General features: G+C 41.4%; 2 protein-coding genes across 5 annotated transcripts in view; one reads left to right on the plus strand and one right to left on the minus strand.

The window, feature by feature from the left end:
* Positions 1-484: 484 nt before the first annotated feature.
* On the plus strand, positions 485-16,888 carry zranb1b (zinc finger, RAN-binding domain containing 1b). The gene is made up of 10 exons (XM_074675765.1): positions 485-878; positions 2,028-3,094; positions 7,357-7,544; positions 9,146-9,299; positions 10,161-10,232; positions 11,549-11,747; positions 12,297-12,417; positions 12,815-12,944; positions 14,637-14,866; positions 15,043-16,888. Exons 2-10 carry the CDS (start codon positions 2,122-2,124, stop codon positions 15,259-15,261), a joined length of 2,286 nt encoding a protein of 761 aa, XP_074531866.1. The 5' UTR covers positions 485-878; positions 2,028-2,121; the 3' UTR covers positions 15,262-16,888.
* A 1,069-nt stretch (positions 16,889-17,957) lies between these two features.
* Positions 17,958-21,198, minus strand: part of LOC141794951 (C-terminal-binding protein 2-like) — a 76,893-nt gene continuing 73,652 nt past the window's right edge. For 3 of the 4 annotated variants that reach the window (XM_074675622.1, XM_074675625.1, XM_074675623.1), the window contains 2 exons: positions 20,932-21,052; positions 17,958-19,632 (listed from right to left, as the gene is read on the minus strand). In XM_074675622.1, the coding sequence (XP_074531723.1) occupies positions 19,449-19,632; positions 20,932-21,052 (305 nt within the window). In that variant the 3' untranslated portion in view covers positions 17,958-19,448. Of the gene's footprint in view, positions 19,633-20,608; positions 20,687-20,931; positions 21,053-21,198 lie in introns of all 4 variants that reach the window. The other variant, XM_074675621.1, reaches the window with a different exon arrangement.

The raw sequence follows: 21,198 nt of genomic DNA on the forward strand, positions 1-21,198 counted from the left end.
AAGAGTTGCAATCATGCGTAAATGTTACTCTGGTGAACTAACGTTGTCGTTGTTTGATGATCATATTTCATATTCGCTTTCGGCTTCGAATAGTAGACAGATGCTCGTCAATGATGACAATTCATGGCCAGGAACTGTTTCTTAAGCTGTCGTGCATTACTGCAGACTGCTTGCTGCAGTATTTTTACGATGACATCATCCTCTTATGCCTTTTGAGGGTATACCACGTGGTTGTTAGCCAGAGATGCAACAAATTACAATGCACGAAATGAAAACAGACACATCCAGTACATCACTAGTGAGTGAGCCTATCAATAAATAAGCATGCCGGAGTAGAATAATTATTGTTATTACAGTGATATTCGAGCTTGTTTTCCTTTAACTGAGCCTTTTAACACTTGGAACAAGAGACGTAGGATCTGATTGGTTAGTGCCAAGGGATACACAAAAATCGTCCAATCGGCTTGTTTGGCAGATTCAGGTGGTAAATCCTGATCCTGCCCCTGACTGTAACACGGCCCAGAGAGCTCTCAGCTCTCTCTCCTCGTAGTGTATTTTTCAGCCCTGCCTCGGCTGCTTTCCTTCCCCCTGTGCCGCCATTAAAGCCCATCAAGTTTGGTGGTTGGGGATCGGGAAGGGGACAAAAATGATTTAAAGCAGTCAAGCAAGCGGCGGAGGGACGGGACTTGGGGGGGTTCTTGCTCCGTGGAATGTATGGACCTTCAACCGCCAACTAAACGGCACCCCAACGAAGTAAATATGCGGTTAGTATCGGCCAAGTAGAGCCCGAGTTCGGATTGGAGTGGGTTTTGGGGGGAAGCTCCCATTTGCTCTGGCTGCAGAGGGAAACCGAGGAGTGTAAACACAGCAAAGCAAAGGTAGGCATTTCAACGGTAGCCTGTAGAGTTTATAAGGGCCTCTTAAACAGCTACATAATCCCGTAATGTTAGCGAGCAGCCTGCTAGCTTTGCTTTAATTCCTGGCTGGCAACCGAACGAACGTTGCCTGGTTGTCATGGAGGATAACTACCAGCTAGTGAGCTCGCGCCGTGTCTATTAACACGAGACACGGTGTAAACAGCTAGTATGTAAAATGAGTATTGTTAGCTTTCAGTACACATAACACAATTCGACTGCTTGTTTTATTTTATTTTTATTTTTTACCAAGTTTACTTGTGTTTTATGGCTGAATTCCATGTGTTATGATTCACGAAACATTTCGCTCACCACAAGTAAACAGGTTGAACTACATCATCTTGCTATTAAACACGGGTATGTCCCGTTTTCGTCAGCCAAACCTACAAAACACGCAGCTATCTCTCAGATGTGTTTGTAAACTCGGAGGCGTGGTGTAAACACAGCGACCACAACCAACTCCTTTGCCCGAGCGGCCCCAGCAAGGTTAATGCTGTCTTGTTATAAGTTCTTCTATCGTAATGGAGGTTCAGAACAAGTGCACATGTGGTTTGAATCTTCCAGTTTCATATGTAGGATTTAGGGCGAATTCAATTTCAGTGCATCTTTAAGTGTCTTAACCAGTCACGCGCTTTGCCGCTGGGTATCTGGTTTCATATGTCCTTGTCTCCTGTTACCCAGCTAGGGCACATTGGCCCGGTCCATATAACTTACTGTATGTGTTTTAAATAAAGTGTTAGGTGTTAGTTCTGGCTTAAGTGTCGCCTCTCAGGCTGCATCTTCACTCTGGTTTTCCCTTTGAGCCTTTACACATTGCTTCCTTTGAATGTTTGCTGCACATAACTTCCAGATAAGAAACTGACAGGCCTGTATTTCTTCACAAGTGTTTGACAGTTCAATGTCTGAATGACACAGGTGCCTATAAAGACACAATAGAATAGCACTAGATTTGCCTTTGATACTGAGACATTGTGCATACTTTTTTAATGCTAATTAAAAAGTTAATTCTCAATAGTCTTATGTTTCATAGTGTGTTGTCTGATGATTTATTATTTGTAAAGCATATTCCTTGATTGTTTTTCTAAAATATGCTTTACTTCTGTTTGACCTCAGCGCACTGCTTGCTGTGTGATCTCCTCAAGAGTGGATCTGCCGAGCTGAGAACTCCTCTGAACGGCAGGAAGCCCCCCTCAGCGGTGGTGCGACGATGACTGAGCTGGTTGCCAAGTGGGCTTGTGAATACTGCACATACGAGAACTGGCCGTCAGCCATCAAGTGCACCATGTGCCGCGCTCAGAGGCCCAGTGGGAGTGCCATCATTACTGAGGAGCCCTTCAAGAGCAGCCCTGCTCTGGATGCCAGTCTGCACCAGTGGGACCCTGCAGGCCTCAGCAACAGCCCATCCCAAGGGGGCTCCAGTTTACTTATTTGTCCAGACTCCAGCGCCCGACCCCGTGTCCGCATTGCTGACGTACCTGAGACCAGTAGCAAGTGGTCATGCCACATGTGCACCTACCTTAACTGGCCCCGGGCCATCCGTTGCACACAGTGTCTGTGCCAGAGGCAACAGGCTCAACAACAGCAGCATGGACAACATGCAACTCACCAAGGACTTCATACCCAGCAGCCACGCAGCCCAACAGAATCTCCCCAGACCTCAAGCTCTGGATGCCGCCCTGCTCCCCCAGTCACCACTACAGACCCCTGTGAGGAATACAATGATCGCAACAGGCTTAACACTCATACACAGCACTGGACCTGCACTGCCTGCACTTACGAAAACTGGGCCAAGGCACTTAAGTGTGTGGTTTGTGACCATCCAAGGCCAAATAGCTTGCTAGCTGAACCTATCGAACTGGCATCAGAACCGGAGAGCCAACCACCTTCCTCCAAACTTAACGAACAGGACAGGGACAACAGGAGAGGTGTTGTTGGGCATGTTGTTGGACAGGGAGTTGGGGGCGTGGTAGGTGGGCTTGGGGGTTGTAGCAGTAGCCAGAGGAGATCACCCCCTCCATCCAAAAGAGAGTCAGAGGTAAACATGGACTTCCAGAGGATTGAACTTGCGTCAGGGGCTGGGATTGGGAGCAAAGAGGAGCTGGAGGTGGATTTCAAAAAGCTAAAGCAGATAAAGAACAGGATGAGAAGGACTGATTGGCTCTTCCTCAATGCTTGTGTTGGTGAGTTTCAGGAACATGTGCTTTAAACTTTCTGTTTTTGTTTTTCTAACTCTTGGGGAATGAGTCAAATAAATAATGTAAGAGGAATATGTGACTGTAAGAGGGGATTTCTACAATTTTTGAGAATGAAAACACATTTTAACTCATCTGCAAGGAAGATTAGATGAAAACTACTGTACATTGCTTGGTCCAGATGAGTCAGGTTTGAAACACGGGTATGTGCTTAGAAATCCCCTGCATTCAGCTATTGTAAAACTTCACTCCACAAGCTCTGTGTCCGGCCACCCACACTGTAGACTGGTGGATGTGGGAGGATGAACATTTAAAGAACAAGTAGTGATGGCTTTTTTCACTCTCTCACACCACTATCTCTGTCTTCCTCTGGCCTATGCTTTGCCTACGTAGAGCTTGTTCTGCACACCTACTGAAGCCTCAGTGCTTTCCCTGAGTTTGTCGATCATTTCTCACAGTAACAGTCATGTATTTGGTATCTCAGTGAAGTCTGTGTTTGAGTGATAGCTGTAAAGGTTTGGTGTGCCTCTAGAGCAAAAGAATCAGATCTGAACATCAAATGAAAAATGGTGTAAATGTCAAAGAAGCATCAGTATAGCCTGTTTGCTTCTGCTGCTACACCAGGTCTCTATCTGCATGTGACATGGTGAATTCCCTCTTCTTTGAGCTCTTTGTCCCCTTGGGGCCAAGTCTGGTGTGATCTTAAATTCTGACATGAGTGGGTGTGAGGTCTTTCAGTATATTCAAGTGTTTGCTGTTCTTATCTTATCTGAAAGGCCTTACCTTTTGTCTTTCAAAGGAAATGGAATCTCTTTGGTTGGTCCAGATATCCTTCCCTATTTGTCACCAATTCACACTCTTTGTAAAGTTTTGGGTCTGCAGCCAGTATTTTGTTTTCCATGAGCGGTATCTTCCTATTATTTCCCTGATTTATGGATCTGTTAATCACTTGGTCTTGGGAAAACGACTTCAACACTTTCTCAGAGTGCAGGCAGACGTGTTTGTTTTGAGCGCTGAGTTAGACTCAAAAGCATTTTTGGAACACAAAAAGACAACATAACCTTATTTCCAAAGTATATATGAGGTTGTATAACTAACCACTGAGTGGTCTATAGATATAATTCATCCAGAATCTTTGCCATTACTTTCAAATGTTTGTACATGAAGGTACAGTAATTTGTGTCCCAACCTCTCAGCAGGGAAGCAGGAAGGTGATGATGTTTCAGAAGTGTTGAGTATCAGGGAACAGTGAGTGACTGAAAGAGGTGTGACCCAGCTGCAGTCCCAGAGGGTAGAGCGAGTGCATAACCCGGTTGTGTTGAGGACAGGCCAAGTGAATCCGTCCTCTGTTGCCAGGGAGGTTTCCCTGTCATTGACGTATAGGAGTCTGTTTGTAAATAGTGGCCTTGCCGCTCTGATAGATGCCCCAGTTTCCAAAGGGACCCGCTGCACTAAAAATAACCTGACCCATGTGACAGAATTCAAAAGTAAATAAGTCTTTGGCAGCAGCAGAGACCTTCGCCCCTGTGGGGATGACCCTAGACTAACTCTTTCAACTGAACTGATGTTGTATGGTTACACATGTGCAAGGACACTAACCGCATACGTAAGCATTGTCATTGGCTTTGATCCGACATTTTTTAAAGTTAACAGAAAATACAGAAAGTAGTGGTATTTATTGTTGTGATTTGTGTTTCTGTGAGTGAAATACCTGAAGGTTGACGTCCATTTGATTCACTCTAAATGCTGTCTACTAGATAGGGATTGGCATAAAACACCAACTGTTGGATCAAAACCAGTCCAACTACTTGTTTTCTTAATCAATTCTTTAAATGAGTAGTAATAACTTTATTTTTTATTTGTTCTAGTGAAATCTTTTTGTACATACTAGTGCTACCTGCCTGGGTATGTCATGGTATTTGTATGATACCAGAGGATTAAGAATAATCCTTAGGGAATCGGCTGAGTCTCTAATAGGGCTGCAGCTATCGAATATTTTAGTATTCGAGTATTCTACTGAAAATCCCATCGATTAATCGAGTAATTGGATAAAGTACATTTTTGTTTAGTTAAAGAGCAGTTATTTTTCAAATGAAAATTTTTCTCTTTAAGAAATAGAATTTTCTGATACAGCATGTCAATAAGAGCACTTGCTTTGGTAGCTCCAAAATTTGTAAACACACTTTGACACATTTTTTGTGCTTTGTATATCTCATCAAATGCTGCGGACCCAAATGGCACCCGTTTCGTAAAATGACCCATTAGTCTCCAAACTCCAGAAAAGAAACTAGATTTGTTGCTAGGTGCTATTTTGTATAAGAGGTAGCTTGGGGGTCTGAAAACTCTCCCAGTATAGCCTCAGCTCTATTTGAAATACCACTCTTTGATCTCTATTTTAAAATTGAACGATTCCTCGAGGCGGAGAAAATAACTCGAGTATTTTTTGTAATCGAGTACCTCGAATCATTCGAGGAATCGTTTCAGCTCTAGTCTATAACTATAAGAATTTTGATCAGGTATTGAGTGGGATCATCTCACTGCATGTAGACAGATTTTTAGAAGAGGAGTGAGATCTCAAAATGATTAAAATAGATAAAATACACATTACCTCAAGTTAGCAGGTTTGACAGTCAGATTAAAAAAACCTACTGTGGTGTGGAGCCTTTGAGTCAGAGTCTTTTAAAGGGAGGCAGATTCTTGTAGTTTTTACAGACAATTTAAATAATTGTGCAAAAAGTGTCTGACAAGTGGTGACTTGTGCTGTATCATATTATCTGTAAAGAATTAGGAAGAAAAGTTCACGTGGTGCTTTAGTACTCTCTCAAGTGGCTGGTTTAGCAGCTGCAAGTTTGAAGAAGCCGTCATACTGTCAGTATTTGTCTGATGTCTGTTCTTTTCTCCACCAGAAAAAGGAACATGAACTGCTTGGAGGGAACAGACCAGCAGCACTTAGCCTGATCCATGCTGTCTCATCAGTCTGTCTCAGAGAGCATGTCTGTTTGCGTATTTGCACCTTTTGTGCTCTTTAAAGGATCGAGGGGTCCAGATCTGCCTGCAGAGCTGTAGGCATGCCCACACTAATGGAGTGTTTTGTGGAAAAGTGGTTGTGATCCCTCTCTATCACACTGCGCTGCTATTGTGCAGTTTCTCTGCTCATCTCACACAGTGCCAGCCAACTCCACATGGCACAGCGAGTACTTCCACCCACTCCACGTCTCTCTCGCTCTCGGTCTTACTCACACACACACACACACAGATTATGCTGCTGAGCATTGTGTGTGGTCCTTTGACGTGAGAACAAAAGCCCAGCAGTGTTTTAATGCTGTCAAATGTACGAGAGAATGCTACAGTACATGGATGTTCTTTTACTGTACATTCTGGAAAGGGAAAGAGAGATGAAAATTAATCCACGCCCTGCTGTTTGATGTTGTTTAATCCTGTCACAGCAACACACCTTTTCACATAGTTTACTCAGCAAATAACTTGGGCTTCGTCTCACTGCAATTTGATCACAATTACAGAGGCCAGAGAGGGTTCAAAAAAGGAGACAATTCATCATGTTAAGCTCATCATACAACTATTTTTTTCAGTTTGTTTCAGAAGTTGGACTAAAAATATCTCATCATGGTGTCATAAGACTGTTAACATCATGTACATCACATCAGTGTTTGTTCTTTAGTCTCAGTTCAAAGATTAAATTACTGGAAAGATTAAAAAATGGGTTTATATAGAGCATCTAAGGTGCGCTGGGAGTATGTAATTTGGTTTGTGTGCTGGTAGTAACTGATATAAAAAGCTTTTGTCTGACCTTGTGGCAGAAAAAAACATTATAAAAGCAAACACCTGCATCTGTCTGATCAAACACTTCCTGTAGTCTTCACGCTTAGAGATTGAAGCCTAAAAACTAAAAAGACGAGAAAAATAACCACCAGGCCACACCATGTGGCTCCTTATTGTCCTTTTACTTTAACTTCAAAGTCAGCGATGTGTGCTGTGTTGTGTTGCTAGGTTGTTCAACAGAAAAGTATGTTTTGTATAGGATCATTTGATCTTTATTTACCCGAAGAATGGTTTATTGTGTGCTTAAAAAGTTTGAAATGATTTAATTTACATGTGAACTGTTTTTCTGCATTGATCACTAAGGATTGGTGTCTACCATCAAAAGTATTTAAGAAAGTCTATAAAAAGGCTCCGTTTATAAATGTTAACGATGAATTTGACCTTTCCCTCTCTTTCTCTCCATCTGAAAGGTGTTGTTGAAGGTGACCTGGCAGCTGTGGAGGCGTACAAATCATCAGGAGGTGATATCGCACGCCAGCTAACATCAGACGAGGTGCGCCTATTAAACCGGCCCTCAGCGTTCGATGATGGCTTCACGTTGGTTCACCTTGCCATCCGCTTTCAGAGACAGGACATGCTGGCTGTGTTACTTACTGAGGTTAGTAGAGACAACCACTCGCAAATTGCTCTGACTAGATACATATGCAGCTCTACAGCGGCATCAGAATGATGTTTTGTCATCACTGAGCCTTTGTATTTACATATTGAGCCCAAACGCATTCCAGGCGCTCAAGAGCTTGTAAACACACAACGGACTACCACACACACTCAGACATGTGCATCTTTATACTGCTGCCAGCTCTTGATGCTACACATCCCCACTTTCTTTCCCACATCCCACCTCCGTTTCTACCCTTAAAGGAGGATCTGGAGCTTTGCCCTGACATTATGCCTCCATGTGCTGGTGAAATGTAACAGGTTGTAAATGCCCCACCTTGAACTGGCAACTGTGACCACACATTAGATGCTACCACCTTTAGTAAATATTGATTAATCATGTTGGTTGTTGTGTCAGTCAAATACAAATTTTATCACTTAAATGCATTTCTCAGGCTCCACTCCACCTTCATTAAAACAAAAACATTTTGATCAATCGAAACACTGAGACCTTTAGTTTTGTGTTTGTGTTTAATTTCAGGATCTATGTTTGCACTGAATTAGATAAGACCAAGGAACTACAGGGGAAACTTAAACTACAGCCCATTATTTGTGCAATAATAAAAAAGTGCTTGTTTTAAAAAGATGATGTTATAATTTTCAGGAATGATTTATATTTTTTCCTGGGATCTTAAAAAGAAAAATGTGATGAAAATTTAGATAGAGATGAGTTATTGGAGGTATGATTGCAGCAGTGCATCTTGAGTTGTTGCAGCTTTTCCTTGTCAAGTCTCTGAATCTCAACATCAGATGAGAGCAACCAGGAGGAGGAGGAGGAGGAGGAATCACAGGGGCAAAGGAGTTTGTGGGAGGAAAGAGGCTCACAACGTACAACAATATCATGTCCTCATTTCACAAATTCTATGTTGTTACTGATTTTTGCATTCAGTCTGTTGGTGTAACACAAAGGCTCACTGAGCTAACATGTATGCGTGTGTGTGTGTATCTACTGCAGCTTGCTTGCCATCAGCTCTGTGATCCCAGATTATCTGTACACATACACCTCTCCTCCCACTCTCGGTCTCTGTCCTAGTTTTTCTTCCAAAGGGGGGGTCAGTGAGTAACCACTGGATCATTCCCCAAAAAATGATTCAGTTCTGCTTGAACATCAAGTACAGGGACGTTTTCCTCCACTTGTATCTAAGGTGATTTAGATTAGATTATCAGAGGGAGAATTAGTGGGTCACAGAGTGTCTCCGCTAAAAAGAATAAACTGTAATTGCCTTTTGTGACTTGTCGGTCTGTCACGATAGTGAAATAATTTCACTTAGGGCCACAGTGTTCTTAATGTCAATGTAGAAAGGCCCAACTGTTACATATTGCATTAAATGTTATAAATCAAACTTATCAAAGTGTCAAGGGAAAGATTCTCAGCGGCTGAATCCCTCGACTGTTAGGGTAAAAAGCATTTCATGCAGGCACTGTAATGTTGCAGCGGTAAAACAAAGAAATAAATCTAAATCCCTTTTTCCTATATGCATGGATTATTTTTCATGTATGATTAAATCGTGCCTTTTTTCCGTTATCCTCCCCTCTCCACAGGTGTCCCAGCAGGCAGCCAAGTGTATCCCAGCCATGGTTTGTCCTGAGCTCACTGAGCAGATCCGACGCGAGGTCGCAGCTTCTCTTCACCAACGCAAGGGAGACTTCACCTGTTATTTCCTCACTGACTTGGTGACCTTCACCCTGCCAGCAGGTCAGCACCTTAGGGACACTGAACATGACAATGACATGTCTATGTACTGGCTCAAAAAAAAAATAATTCTTGAGCTTTAGAAACTGAACTCCAAAAACTGAGTGTACTTTCTGTGTTTTTGTTTGAGAGAAATGTAAACTCTGCTTCGACCAAGTCTATTTATACCTATGACTTGCCAAGTGTGTGATAGAAAGCTTTTTTTGTTTACTTGTCGCTTATGAAATTGCTCGTTGTTTGCATGCTGAGGGGACATAATACAACACTTGTCTGTTTCTAACTGCCAGTAGAGAGAGGCCACCTCTGGCTCCTTGTTTGAGTATTGTTCCTGCATACTAAGTATTCCAGCCCTCCAATGATATGTGTCTCCCATCCATTACAAATACATATTTAACATTTTTTGCCAGTGCTGCTCTGTAAAATTGCACACACTTTGAGCTATTCCTGTTGAATTTCTCTGTGTGGATTGTTATTGTGGCTCAGTTTGTTGCTGGGAGCTAAGCTAAGGATTTTTTTTGCAGTGTTTTCAGGACAATGCAGACATTGGCTTCTGGCCACTATAGAAAACCAACTCTGTTCAGTTCCACAAAGTCAATGCTTTCATTTATTTTAGCTGAAGAATAAGCTACTGTGTTGACGAGAGCTCTGAGTATGCAGAGAAAGCCACTGGCCATTGTGGAAAGAACAAAACACGATGGCTTGAGCCACAAGAGAAAACATCTCTAGTTGGCCTTTTCACTTGTTGCAGCTAAGTTAAATCGTTGGCTTTACCAGAGATTAATGCTTTTATGTAACACAACGCAAGAAGAACTTAAACATCTGTAAAGCCTTTTTTTTTTAAACCTTTTTCTTCTTTTTTTCCAGACATTGAGGACTTGCCCCCAGCTGTTCAGGAAAAACTTTTTGATGAGGTGCTGGATCGAGACGTACAAAAAGGTGACTGATACACTGCCATATGTAGCAACATTCATTGCATCCTGTGCATACCTGGCAATGCACTTGCTTTGAGAAAAGGAAAAATAGATCCAAGATAATGAGACGGTGTTGCTGCTCTATGACAGAAAGTGCTCTATTATCAAACAGACCTCATATGGCTTCTGTTTTTCCCTTTAGAGCAGACACGGTTTTAGGTCTGCGTGACACCTGCCAGGCAGTCTGTCTTTATCATGTCTACCAGTTGCCACACTCCTAATCAGTCTAATTGAGTTTTAGGGATTTCTGTGATCCGTGCTTGATGATCTCAGCCCTCGACTCATTTATTCGTGTGTCTGTTGAACCAAGCTTGCAAGTTGAATATTCTGCACTGGAGTGAAGGTACAGAGATAGAGAAACCCTGATTTCACCTTCAAGATCTGTCTGAGTGTGTTTGCAATTCATTAATGAGTTTTGGCAGAGGCAACGAATGTCCTAATGAGCTGAAAACCTTATCTCCTTTGTCAGGCTATGGGATTACGACAGGGCCAGTTACTGCTTTAAAATCGTATTAACCTGGCTGTGTAAGCCCTTCACCAAATTTCTTAGGGGTGTTTGGTGAGTGTGAACTTGCAGGAAAAAAAAAAGTGGGAAATAATATCACCATGGTTTTGTATCATAATGACAGGAAAGAAAGTTCATAATGTGTTTGCTGTGCTCAGATGAACAAAACTAGACCTATTTATATCAAGTATCTAATGATTGACCTTGTTCACACTCAGCCCCATCTAACTAGAACGTTTGGTTTCAAAGCAGTCAACCATTACAGACTTCCACTTGAATGTGGAAATAAACTCACAGTTTTGTCTCATGTTGGGCTGAGATTGGCCAGTTGCTTTGCCATGATGCTCCACCAAATACAATAATCAGACAGTGTTTGGTGTGTTCACAGCAAAAGACTGAACACTGAGGGTTGTGCTTTTATAATTTACTCCAAAAGCAACAACAGTTGATGATGTCACCCTGTTTCTGACCTAGATTTTGAACAATTTCATATGCTGTAGCTGAGTATTGTTAAATGTGTTAATCTTATTCCCTTTGTCACCTACCTTTTGGCAGTGATCCAGTCATCTGGTGTAGAGCCAGACTTTTGTAAGATGCTGGGAAGTCAAAGTTATTGTGACAGGTGTTAGTAGTAATTAACACTGACAGTTCTTTCTAATATCATCATCTGTCTGGTTAGACTATTTGGCCTCCTAACAACCTCAACCCCCCAACATCCACTTGTAGGCCTTGTCTGAAAACATACAGGGCTCATTATTTCTTCCCTTGTCTTTCAGAACTTGAAGAGGAATCTCCCATCATCAACTGGTCCTTGGAGCTTGGGACGAGGTTAGACAGCCGCCTGTACGCTCTGTGGAACCGCACAGCAGGGGACTGTCTCCTTGACTCTGTGCTACAGGCCACGTGGGGCATCTATGACAAAGACTCAGTGCTCCGCAAGACCCTCCACGACAGCCTACACGACTGTTCTCACTGGTGAGGATTGCAGACCAGGGACTGGGGGTGCAGATAGTTAATTGCAGGAATATAATTTAAATAATGCTTAAAATTCAGAATATCAAAATGCTGATTCAGTGAAGTGTGGTGGATTTCATTGATGTCTGAGCTTCTATGAGAAAAACATTCATGTTTGTACCTAAAGAATTTAGCCATTTATACAGATATTTTTTCTAAACATGTGTGAGTGGAAATTTGAAATTGGAGTAATTCAAGCTATATTTTGTTTTCCTTAAACATTCCACAACTATTTTGAAACCATGCTTGGTAAGAGGTTAGGTAAATAGGTAAATATCAGAAATCCAAAGTTTTAAAATCTGAGAATCTGTAGGCTGGCAGTTGTATTTCTTGAACACTGTGTTAATTTCAGTGTGAAAATTACTATTCAAATATGATAAACAGTTGCCATCCAACCTAAACCACAACAGCTATTGCAGGACTGTAAGGATGAGCAGTCACCACCCTTCTCCTCAGAGAGGTAAAATAATGTCACAGACTAAACAACGTGTGTTTGTGTGCTGCCTGCAGGTTTTACACACGCTGGAAGGAGTGGGAGTCGTGGTATTCCCAGAGCTTCGGCCTGCACTTTTCACTTCAGGAGGAACAGTGGCAGGAGGACTGGGCCTTCATCCTCTCCTTGGCCAGTCAGGTACACACAAGCATGAAAGCAAACACACACATTAACATAGAGCCAGGGAGCAGGATGTGCTTAAAACGTGACACACTAATGATGTATGAATTATGCAAGAAGCTTTACTGCTCCTTTTGCACTATACTTAATCTGTAATGCCCTGTGAAAGTGCATCCTGTCTGTCATCAGCACTTCTCTGTCTCTCACTGCTCTGCGTGACCTCATAGACCAAGTATTTGGGCGGGTTGTTATTATTTCTGGGCGTGAAAGCACAGCAATTGTATGTGTGTGTGTGTTTTAATGTTTTAACACTTGGCAGAGAAAAAGTACAGTGTGCAAGACTCCTGCTTTGTAGTTTCACAGACAGCAGTTCTGTAACATTTTTTTCCTTCTCTTTGTGCATTTTCTTTCACAGCCGGGATCCAGCCTGGAGCAAACCCACATTTTTGTTCTTGCACACATACTTCGTAGGCCTATTATTGTCTATGGAGTGAAGTATTACAAAAGTTTCCGTGGCGAAACGCTCGGGTATACCCGATTTCAAGGTGAGCACGAAATTAAACATTTTGGCTAATGTTTTGATAAAATGTTGAGTGCTGCTCAAGTCTAGTGGGAGAAGAAGCTCTGGACTTCCTCTGTGAAATAACTCCAGCCTACATGTGTCTGCATAGCTCACATAGCTGACATAGCTGCCCCTCTGATCTGTCAGTAATTGCTATTTACATCATGTATCTGTGTTATGTCTTTCATTTAAGGTGTATTTTAGCGCTAGATGACTCAAAATAACATCAGCAACAAAACAAAACACCGCTGCCTGACACATGAGTATATTTAGAACCAGTTTGGAATTCCAGGGAGTGTCTGACTCTTTTACACAGGCAGATTGAGGTACTCTCCAACACATGTAACCCATCAGAACCTGAGTCAAACAATCCTGTGAGCGTGTAGCGCAGGAGGGACGTTTATGGCTTCTACTTAAAACAGCCTGGACTCAGTTTGCCTGCTGAGCGGTGCTATACAGGGGATGATGAAAGTGCTCTGTAATGGCCAACTGCTTGTGGTAAAGTCTGATGGATCTGTGATTTAGTGTTGCCAGGAGCCAATGTAAAACACACACACAAGGAGGCGTGCACACGGGCGCCTATAGAGAGGGGAGGGGCTGAAAGAAAAGTAGTGACCGAGTAAACCTAGTAAAAACACAGTGGTTACTGGGAGAACAGAGCAGCCAAACACAAGCTTCTCAACTGTGGTTTGAGTTACAGAGGAATTCATGAGGTGTGAGAGCTGCTTTGTTTATCATCGAGCGTCAGAAATATGAGAAATGATCACTGTCAGAGCTGTTTTCTGTATTGTTCTGTGTAAAACCAACCTCTCATTGTCACTGGAGTGGGACATCTCCAGTGGTGGAATTTAAGAAGATCCATTTACTGAACTATTTTGTGTGAAAGTACACTTCAGCCAACGTCATCATGACAATAAATTTATACTTTTAACCATACGTAGTTATTATGCAGGGTGAAGTTTCACAACATATGATCAGCTCATGAAATACGACGCACTGAACTGACAGAGTTTAACTTTTTATACTAAAGGATAAAGCATTTCGGAAGTTAGCTCTTCTGTTTTTAAACATCCTTAGAGTCAGTAAAATAAAGTCATACTCAGTACCTGTTCTATGACAAATACTTTTGACCCCTTGTGAATGTAGAATGCCTCTGTAGATAAATATCCGTTGCTATCTTTTTTCTTTTTCTTTTTACAAACTTTGGAAAAATATTCAGTTTCAAATAGTTTTAACAAATGAGCATAAAAGAAACTTTTGTTTAACTTTTTTGTAAATGTTTAAGGTAGGTTAGCATTTTGTAGCCTAAAACAATCCTTTCATTAGACAAGCAAAGGTTCCCAAACTTTTCAACCCAGAATCCCCAAAAATATTGTACTGTAATTATTATAATTTCTGATTTTTTAAGGTAATCTATGACCCCCTGAGTGTCCTGACAGCTACTGTTGGAACCACAGATCTGAGCGACCATCTTGCTTTGCTTTGTTGTGACAATAGGGCAGAAAATAGTAACAGAAGTTTTTCTTTATTTTGTGGATGGTTTGGCACAGGATCATACTTCTCTTGAAAAAAGATGAATAACATCATAATTACACGGCAACATTCATACGTTTTTCAGTCATTACATGAAGCCGTTATCAGAAAGGGACATAAACGAATTCTGATCTCCCTCCAGGTGTGTACTTGCCCCTTTTGTGGGAGCAGAGTTTCTGCTGGAAGAGCCCAATCGCTCTGGGCTACACGCGGGGCCACTTCTCAGCACTGGTGGCCATGGAAAACGACGGCTTTGACAATCGCGGCGCGGGCGCCAACCTCAACACAGACGATGATGTGACGGTCACGTTTCTGCCCCTGGTGGACAGTGAGAGGAAGTTGCTTCATATTCACTTTCTCTCAGCACAGGAGGTATGGAGCCTCAGTTTGTTCTCTAAGTTTAACTCACAGTTCAGTTGATTTTGGCCATAATTTTAGAAGCTTTATAGGAAATGATGCTGGGCTACAACAAGTGTGTAAATTCTCCTGACATTAGGCATGTGTTATTGCACCCCCTGATGGCCATATTTGTTATTCCTCTTCTTCAGATGGGTAACGAAGAGCAGCAGGAGAAGCTTCTGCGAGAGTGGTTGGACTGCTGTGTGACAGAGGGAGGCGTCCTGGTGGCTTTGCAGAAAAGCTCCCGCCGACGCAACCATCCGCTCGTCACCCAGATGGTAGAAAAGTGGCTCGATGGCTATCGTCAGATCCGCCCTTGCGCATCTTTATCGGATGGCGAGGAGGAGGAAGACGACGACGATGAGTGACAAAACTGAAGCGAGGGGGGCAGGACTCCTCTCCTCTCCCTCTCTCTTACAGTTTTCTTTTTCCTTTCCTGACACGGACAAACTGTGAAAGCCTTCAGGAGAGGACTGGGAACCACAAGCTCTCCTAAACCACCCTCCACCTCTGACAGAAGTCACTGCTACTCCTCGAGCACAGGCAGACGGAAGAACACTTTAAACACTCCTGACTCTACCTGAAACTGACAAACTCCACTGCTGCACAGCACAGATTTTGGGAGAATAAAGGTTCACAAATGCAAATGTTATTTTGATTTGTTCCAATTTACAAAAGTAAGGAAAAAAGGAATCTTTATCCATAGATGTAAATGCATGTGGTTGTTGAAAAAGAGTATAAGGAAATATACCAGCAATGAATAAAATCAACACTTTATATCCGTTCAGTGTGGGCACTGACAAAAGCACACTTCCAAATTGATCTTTCTGACTCGTTTTTCCAGTTGTATAACGGTTGGCTTCTTTTGCATTTTGTTTTTGAACAGGCAGGGACGAAGCCAATAAATATCATTATCTTTAGACAACCAGAGATTGTGTTATAATAAAAATAATAATAAATGACTTTAATCCTTATTACTAAGCACTGCACATTTATTAAAACATTTCTATATAAATACAGTTACATTGCTTGAACTAAGGTCATGTATGAAGCTCTTGAAAAGGGAGATTTTTCTCTTTTCCAAGTCGAACCTCCACTCATCAAGGTTTAGCACACAAACATTCATGTTGGTTCTTTGGTTTACCTTTTTTCAGGCTGACTGAGCTGAGAAGTTCTGTGTGGGTGTGTGCATGTGCGTGTGTGTGTGTGGTTTATCTTATCTGAACTTACTCGATGTATTTATTGTTTGGAAGAATATTTTGAGCTAATAAGAGCTTTCTGTATATTTTTTCTCCTTTTTGTGGTTTTGTTAATTATTCTCTCAATCTTGATGAAGACACATTGCACAGAATCTCTGTTGCTGTGAGGAAAGAACCAACAATGACCATCAGTGAAAAGTTTACTTACGTTGTTGCGTGCGATTTAGTACCTCATCTGATTGCCTAAAATCTGGTGCTTTTGTTTTTTTGGGCAGGCGAGCACGGGAGTGAGACCAAGAGTACACTTGTCCTGATGTTGTTTCATTCTTCTGTTGTCCTGTTTTTTTTTTTCCTTATAGCATTTGTCGTCCAGGTCACCCTCATGGTACACATCTGTTCACCTCTTCTGTAACACCTGTTTGTTGTCATTATGTGAAAACATCTTTAAGTTTTTGATTTAGGGTTGTTGTGAGAGACTGCAACGTATTAAACCAAAGCGGACAGGAGAAAAAAAGATAAAAAAACAAAAGATGTCGTTACCTTTTTTGCTGTGAATGTTTGCATTTTGTTTCCTCCCTCGCCAATGTGTACTGTAACCTCTTTTGTGTGTCATTCAAGTCAAACACGTTTTTGAGCATCACCTGTATGTTGCTTTGTATTTATGCAATAGTTGCAGTTGTGACTATGATGGTTTGTGGATTTAGGCCTGACTTCACTATACAGAGTGTAACGCAAAGAAACAGGTAACATAAGGAAAAAATAAAGGAAAACCTTTTTGAATGTCCAACTAAACTGTTTCTTGTCTTATATGTATATCTTTCTACCACCTGTTACACCTGTCCTTTCAAATGATCAGTCACAGGTCTGTATCACTTCACCTGTTTATATATTTACCTTTGTAAGAGTAACTCATCAAAACATTTGATGTGCCTCAGATGTTTTTCAAGCGCCCTCTAGTGGGTTAAAAATTGTATGCAGTTCTTAATATGAGCTGGCCAGTCCAAGGAAGTAAGGTAAATACTTGTCTTTAAGCCTACAGATTTGTCATTAAAGTTTGTTTGATGAGCTTTAAGACAGATTTTGTGGCGTCAGGACTTTGGGAATGCACTGAAAAGAACAACAGGACAAGTTATTTTCAGTGTTGGTGTCCAAGTTTAAAGAATTCCCCCTGATTTTACTGATTTCATCGATGATATTTTGATTTAATATTCAACACAGTAACATTAATCTGCATTACTCTACTTAACTCACTCAAATTCAGTTTGCTCACTAAACTTTTAATCTTTCTTGGGTTTGTTCTGTCTTGAAGTGAAATTAGCTTGTCACACGTACTGGCTGTGAAAGCCTCAGTAACGATTCAGTGCACAATCAATTACACAAAGATGATCATGTTCTATATACTTGAGACATTTAAGATATTACTTTACATAATGCATTGATGTTTGTGTTATAGCTCCTGTGTGGAACTTTGGGTTTACATTGATTTTGGCACCACCTGAGGACAAACTGGCAGGCCCGACTGGTGTATAAAATAGCAATGAGAAGAAATCGTTTTTTTCTCTGTTGTGGTGTCGAGTCTTCTGAAAGCATAATTTTGAACTTCAGTCTGAGCATATCTGGGAACATATACTTAACTGATATAATATCTGCTATATATCTGATATAATATCTAATATCTGCTCAAAGGCATAATCAATATTTATGATCTCAACTCAAACTGTTCTTACTTGTTTGGTTGCTTGACAGAGTTAACAATAGCAACACATGGAAAAAAAATGTTGAAATTCTATTTCAGACTCAAGAAACCCTTCCTTCAACATGTTTAAGCACCTTTAAAAATGTCCCACAGAGCCCATCAGTTATCATCAATCAGAACAGTAAATTTTATTTATTGTTTCCAGCTGCACTGTATGCTATATGTTCACCTTGTACAAGAAACAAATACAAATACTCACACTAAAAACCAAACAATCTGCTAGCAGCCGTCTCTTGCTAACGTCACAGGGCTAAAAAGAAATGGATGTGGCTGCTGGCGTTCACGGGACGGCATGATGCCTCCGAGAGCCACAGCTGGACTTCATCAGAGCAGAAAAACAAAGAAACTATAAGGAGGAGAGGGCGGGGTTGCTTCACATGAGACTATGATTATAAGAACATTTAACAAGGCAAATACAAATCTAACAGGACAGAAAAACCTTGACCATCAAAAAACACGTAATTGATATATAAAAAAAATACCACATTGGAGAAAAAGTGGAGACATGAAAAGCAATAATCCAGATGAGCTTCTTCACGGTTTAGATTTCGACTTATTTGATAGTTGTTTCTTTTCCTGAGAGAAGTAACTGCTTTGATTTTTCCTTCTTCTTTAGCTGGAGTGACAATAAATGGTAGGTCCTTTGGGTACAGATGGATATTATTTTGGACACATTCCAAATATTGTAGCTTCCTCAGTTCAGCAGTTGGAAAAGTTACAACAGCAATATTTAACCGAGGTGACAAACTCAATGTACATTACCAAACCCATGAATGGCAGATGTCTTCATCCTTCCTTTTTTGGTTTAAATGGGTCTTTTTTTTCCTCATGAGCCCAAATTTTCCTCCTGGATCTGAAAACCACATTTACAGCCCCACAGCTTGTCTGTACATTCAGGGGCCACCAGCCATGATGTGTGGAGAGAAGAAAAAATGGGTTAACAGAGTTGATATTTCTGACTGAGACGGCAGATGCTGACTTTTCTTGTCCGCTAAACATGTAACTGTAAATCCATTCATTTCACACACCAAAGAACAGAAAACAGGTACTCACTTGCAACAGAAATACAGACTTTAAGATAAACAGAAAAATAGAAAAATAAGATAAGACATTTTTGCAATGAAATGGGTGACAAAGAAGGGGTGAACAGAGGATGAACAGACAGTTTATGAAGCCACAATCCCTTCAAGTTCTTCCTCTAACCCAGGAAGATAGGATCAGGTTTCCATCCTGCACGTGGTATCTTTAAAGTGTCCCAGAAGTCAGGAGGAACCTCCCTAAAATACACCCAAAATAAAGGTAAATGAAGAAGAAAGAGGGATACAGAGGAGGAAAGGTGTCAGAGTTTGACGCTCAGTCCCATCTTGGTGTGGCAGCTGTGTGCGTTAACATCCACTGTCCTCACTTGGGCTTAGTGGTTTCATACAAAAAGAAAATGTGTGAAACATTGCCCTGCAGGCAGTTTGCTGGTGGATTCAGATGGCTGAAGTCAAGCGTAGTGTTGGATGGTTCTGATGGTCGGTGTCCGGGTTCTTAGTTTACATTGTCTTTGTTTCTGTTTTTTTTTTCTCGTCTTCGCTGATCGTTCACAGCAGCAGTCCTACGGCTCACTCATGTGCTCTCTCATGGGGTCGCCATGTTTGGAGGGTTGGTTGGGGGAGATGGCCTGTGACGGATGAGTACCGGGGGGCAGGGTGTGGGCGATGGGCACTCCCCCAGGAACCAACCCTTCCATAGGCCCAGGAATCCCACCAGGGGCAACGCCCACCACACCAGGAGGGAATCTGGAGGTAAAAAGGAGCAGTTAGTGGGAGTGATGAGAGGAAAGAAAACTTCAAACATGAATCTTTTTATTTATAAAACAACAGAATGATGCTCAACATCTGATCATCAATCAACCACATATGTAATTTAAGGAAACTAAGATTCATATTTGAGTTCCTGATCCCTCTAAAAGTTTACTGAATCTCCAATCAACCAAGAATGTAACTCAAACAATATGTAAATAAACATGTTCTTTTACAAAAAACAGAATTCTTCAAGGAGATGGCTGAGGTTCAGTATGACAAAGAGTACTGAAATAAATGGGAATGACAGGTTGCAGGGGAAGTCCCTCACCCAAAAAATAGAGAAGAAAAATCTCACTTTAAAATAGCTTAAGTTAAAAGTGTTGTTTTGAAATGCAGGTATCCTTAACATTAACAAAAAGAGTCTTAACTCAAAAATATATTTATTGCATCAATGTTTACTAAATAATACATTATGAGCTTGCATGTTTATAACTTGTTCCTGTACAATAAAAATGAAAAGCTGATGTTTGTATAAAAAAAAGGGAGGAAAATATTATTTTTTTAAATTTGTGGAAATTGATCCTTTCATATAGGGAGTCAAACTGGCAAATGTGCATGTGAGTGTTTACTGCAGCTGATAATAAACCAGGTTTGTTGCTTCCTCATGCGTGTCTTCATTTGTGTCTGTGTTTTCTGTCTCTGTCACTTTGCTTTGTGTCAAAACAATCTCTATCCTCCAAAAATACAGTTTATTCCACTTGTCTACTCATGTGTGATCTCTTGATTTGTGCTTTTGTGGAAGGGGGAGGCTCAGGACTTGATGAGATGCAGGGTAGAGAGGGGACACTTTCAGGGTATGTGAGTTAGGAGGCAGAAAAAAGGGGGTGACAGATCTCTGTAAGATTTGGGTTTATTAGTAATGTTTTTCATTTGCTCTGGCCTGTGAGCCAGCAGTGGTTGATTCATTTACCTGGTTGAGAATTAGGTATATAATTTGTCCTGCATTCCCCCCGTTGCTATGGCCTGTACCATGGTTTGGTTCACTCGGCTGCGTGAGAGAAGCAGTTCATTCTGGTTGAGAAAACTGAGAAATGAAGAGGCTAATCTAAACATGAAATTATCTGGGCCAACTTTTATGAAATAGATGTAAATTGCGACAAACATACATATAAACATCTAAATTAACCCTCCACCACGTGTTTGGTTTCATCTACTGCAGGTGTTGAGATGACTGGAGCGACATATCTGTGTGATGGGAGAAGCCTGCTGAGGCCAAATGATTCCCCCTCCTACCTGTAGGCGGCACCGTTGATCTCAGGGTGAACCTGTGGCTGCTGCTCCATCATCCCCCATGGTGCTGAGGTGACAAAAAACTCTTTGTTGACACAGTTTCGAAGGCTGTCGGGAATACGGCCTGTGACAGGGAGAGAAGATTAAACACTGGGACTGTTAAGACTGAAACTCAAGGAAGTTTTCCTTTGATATTTCTCAGGGTGGGAAGTTCAAATACTGTCATAATGTTGAACTACGGAGTTCTGGGTTTCTAAGGAATTAGAGATC

This window comes from Halichoeres trimaculatus, unplaced genomic scaffold (genome assembly GCF_033239565.1).
Source record: "Halichoeres trimaculatus isolate MK-OKI-2021-1 unplaced genomic scaffold, fHalTri1.1 fHalTri1_scaffold_8, whole genome shotgun sequence".
Classification (NCBI taxonomy): Eukaryota; Metazoa; Chordata; class Actinopteri; order Labriformes; family Labridae; genus Halichoeres; species Halichoeres trimaculatus.

Excerpts from the sequence above, each read along its gene's own strand:
- zranb1b (XM_074675765.1), top strand. The coding sequence starts at position 2,122 with ATGACTGAGCTGGTTGCCAAGTGGGCTTGTGAATACTGCACATACGAG. Across the intron at positions 10,233-11,548 it reads GGATCGAGACGTACAAAAAG|AACTTGAAGAGGAATCTCCC; the intron begins GTGACTGATACA and ends CTTGTCTTTCAG. Across the intron at positions 11,748-12,296 it reads CTACACGACTGTTCTCACTG|GTTTTACACACGCTGGAAGG; the intron begins GTGAGGATTGCA and ends TGCTGCCTGCAG.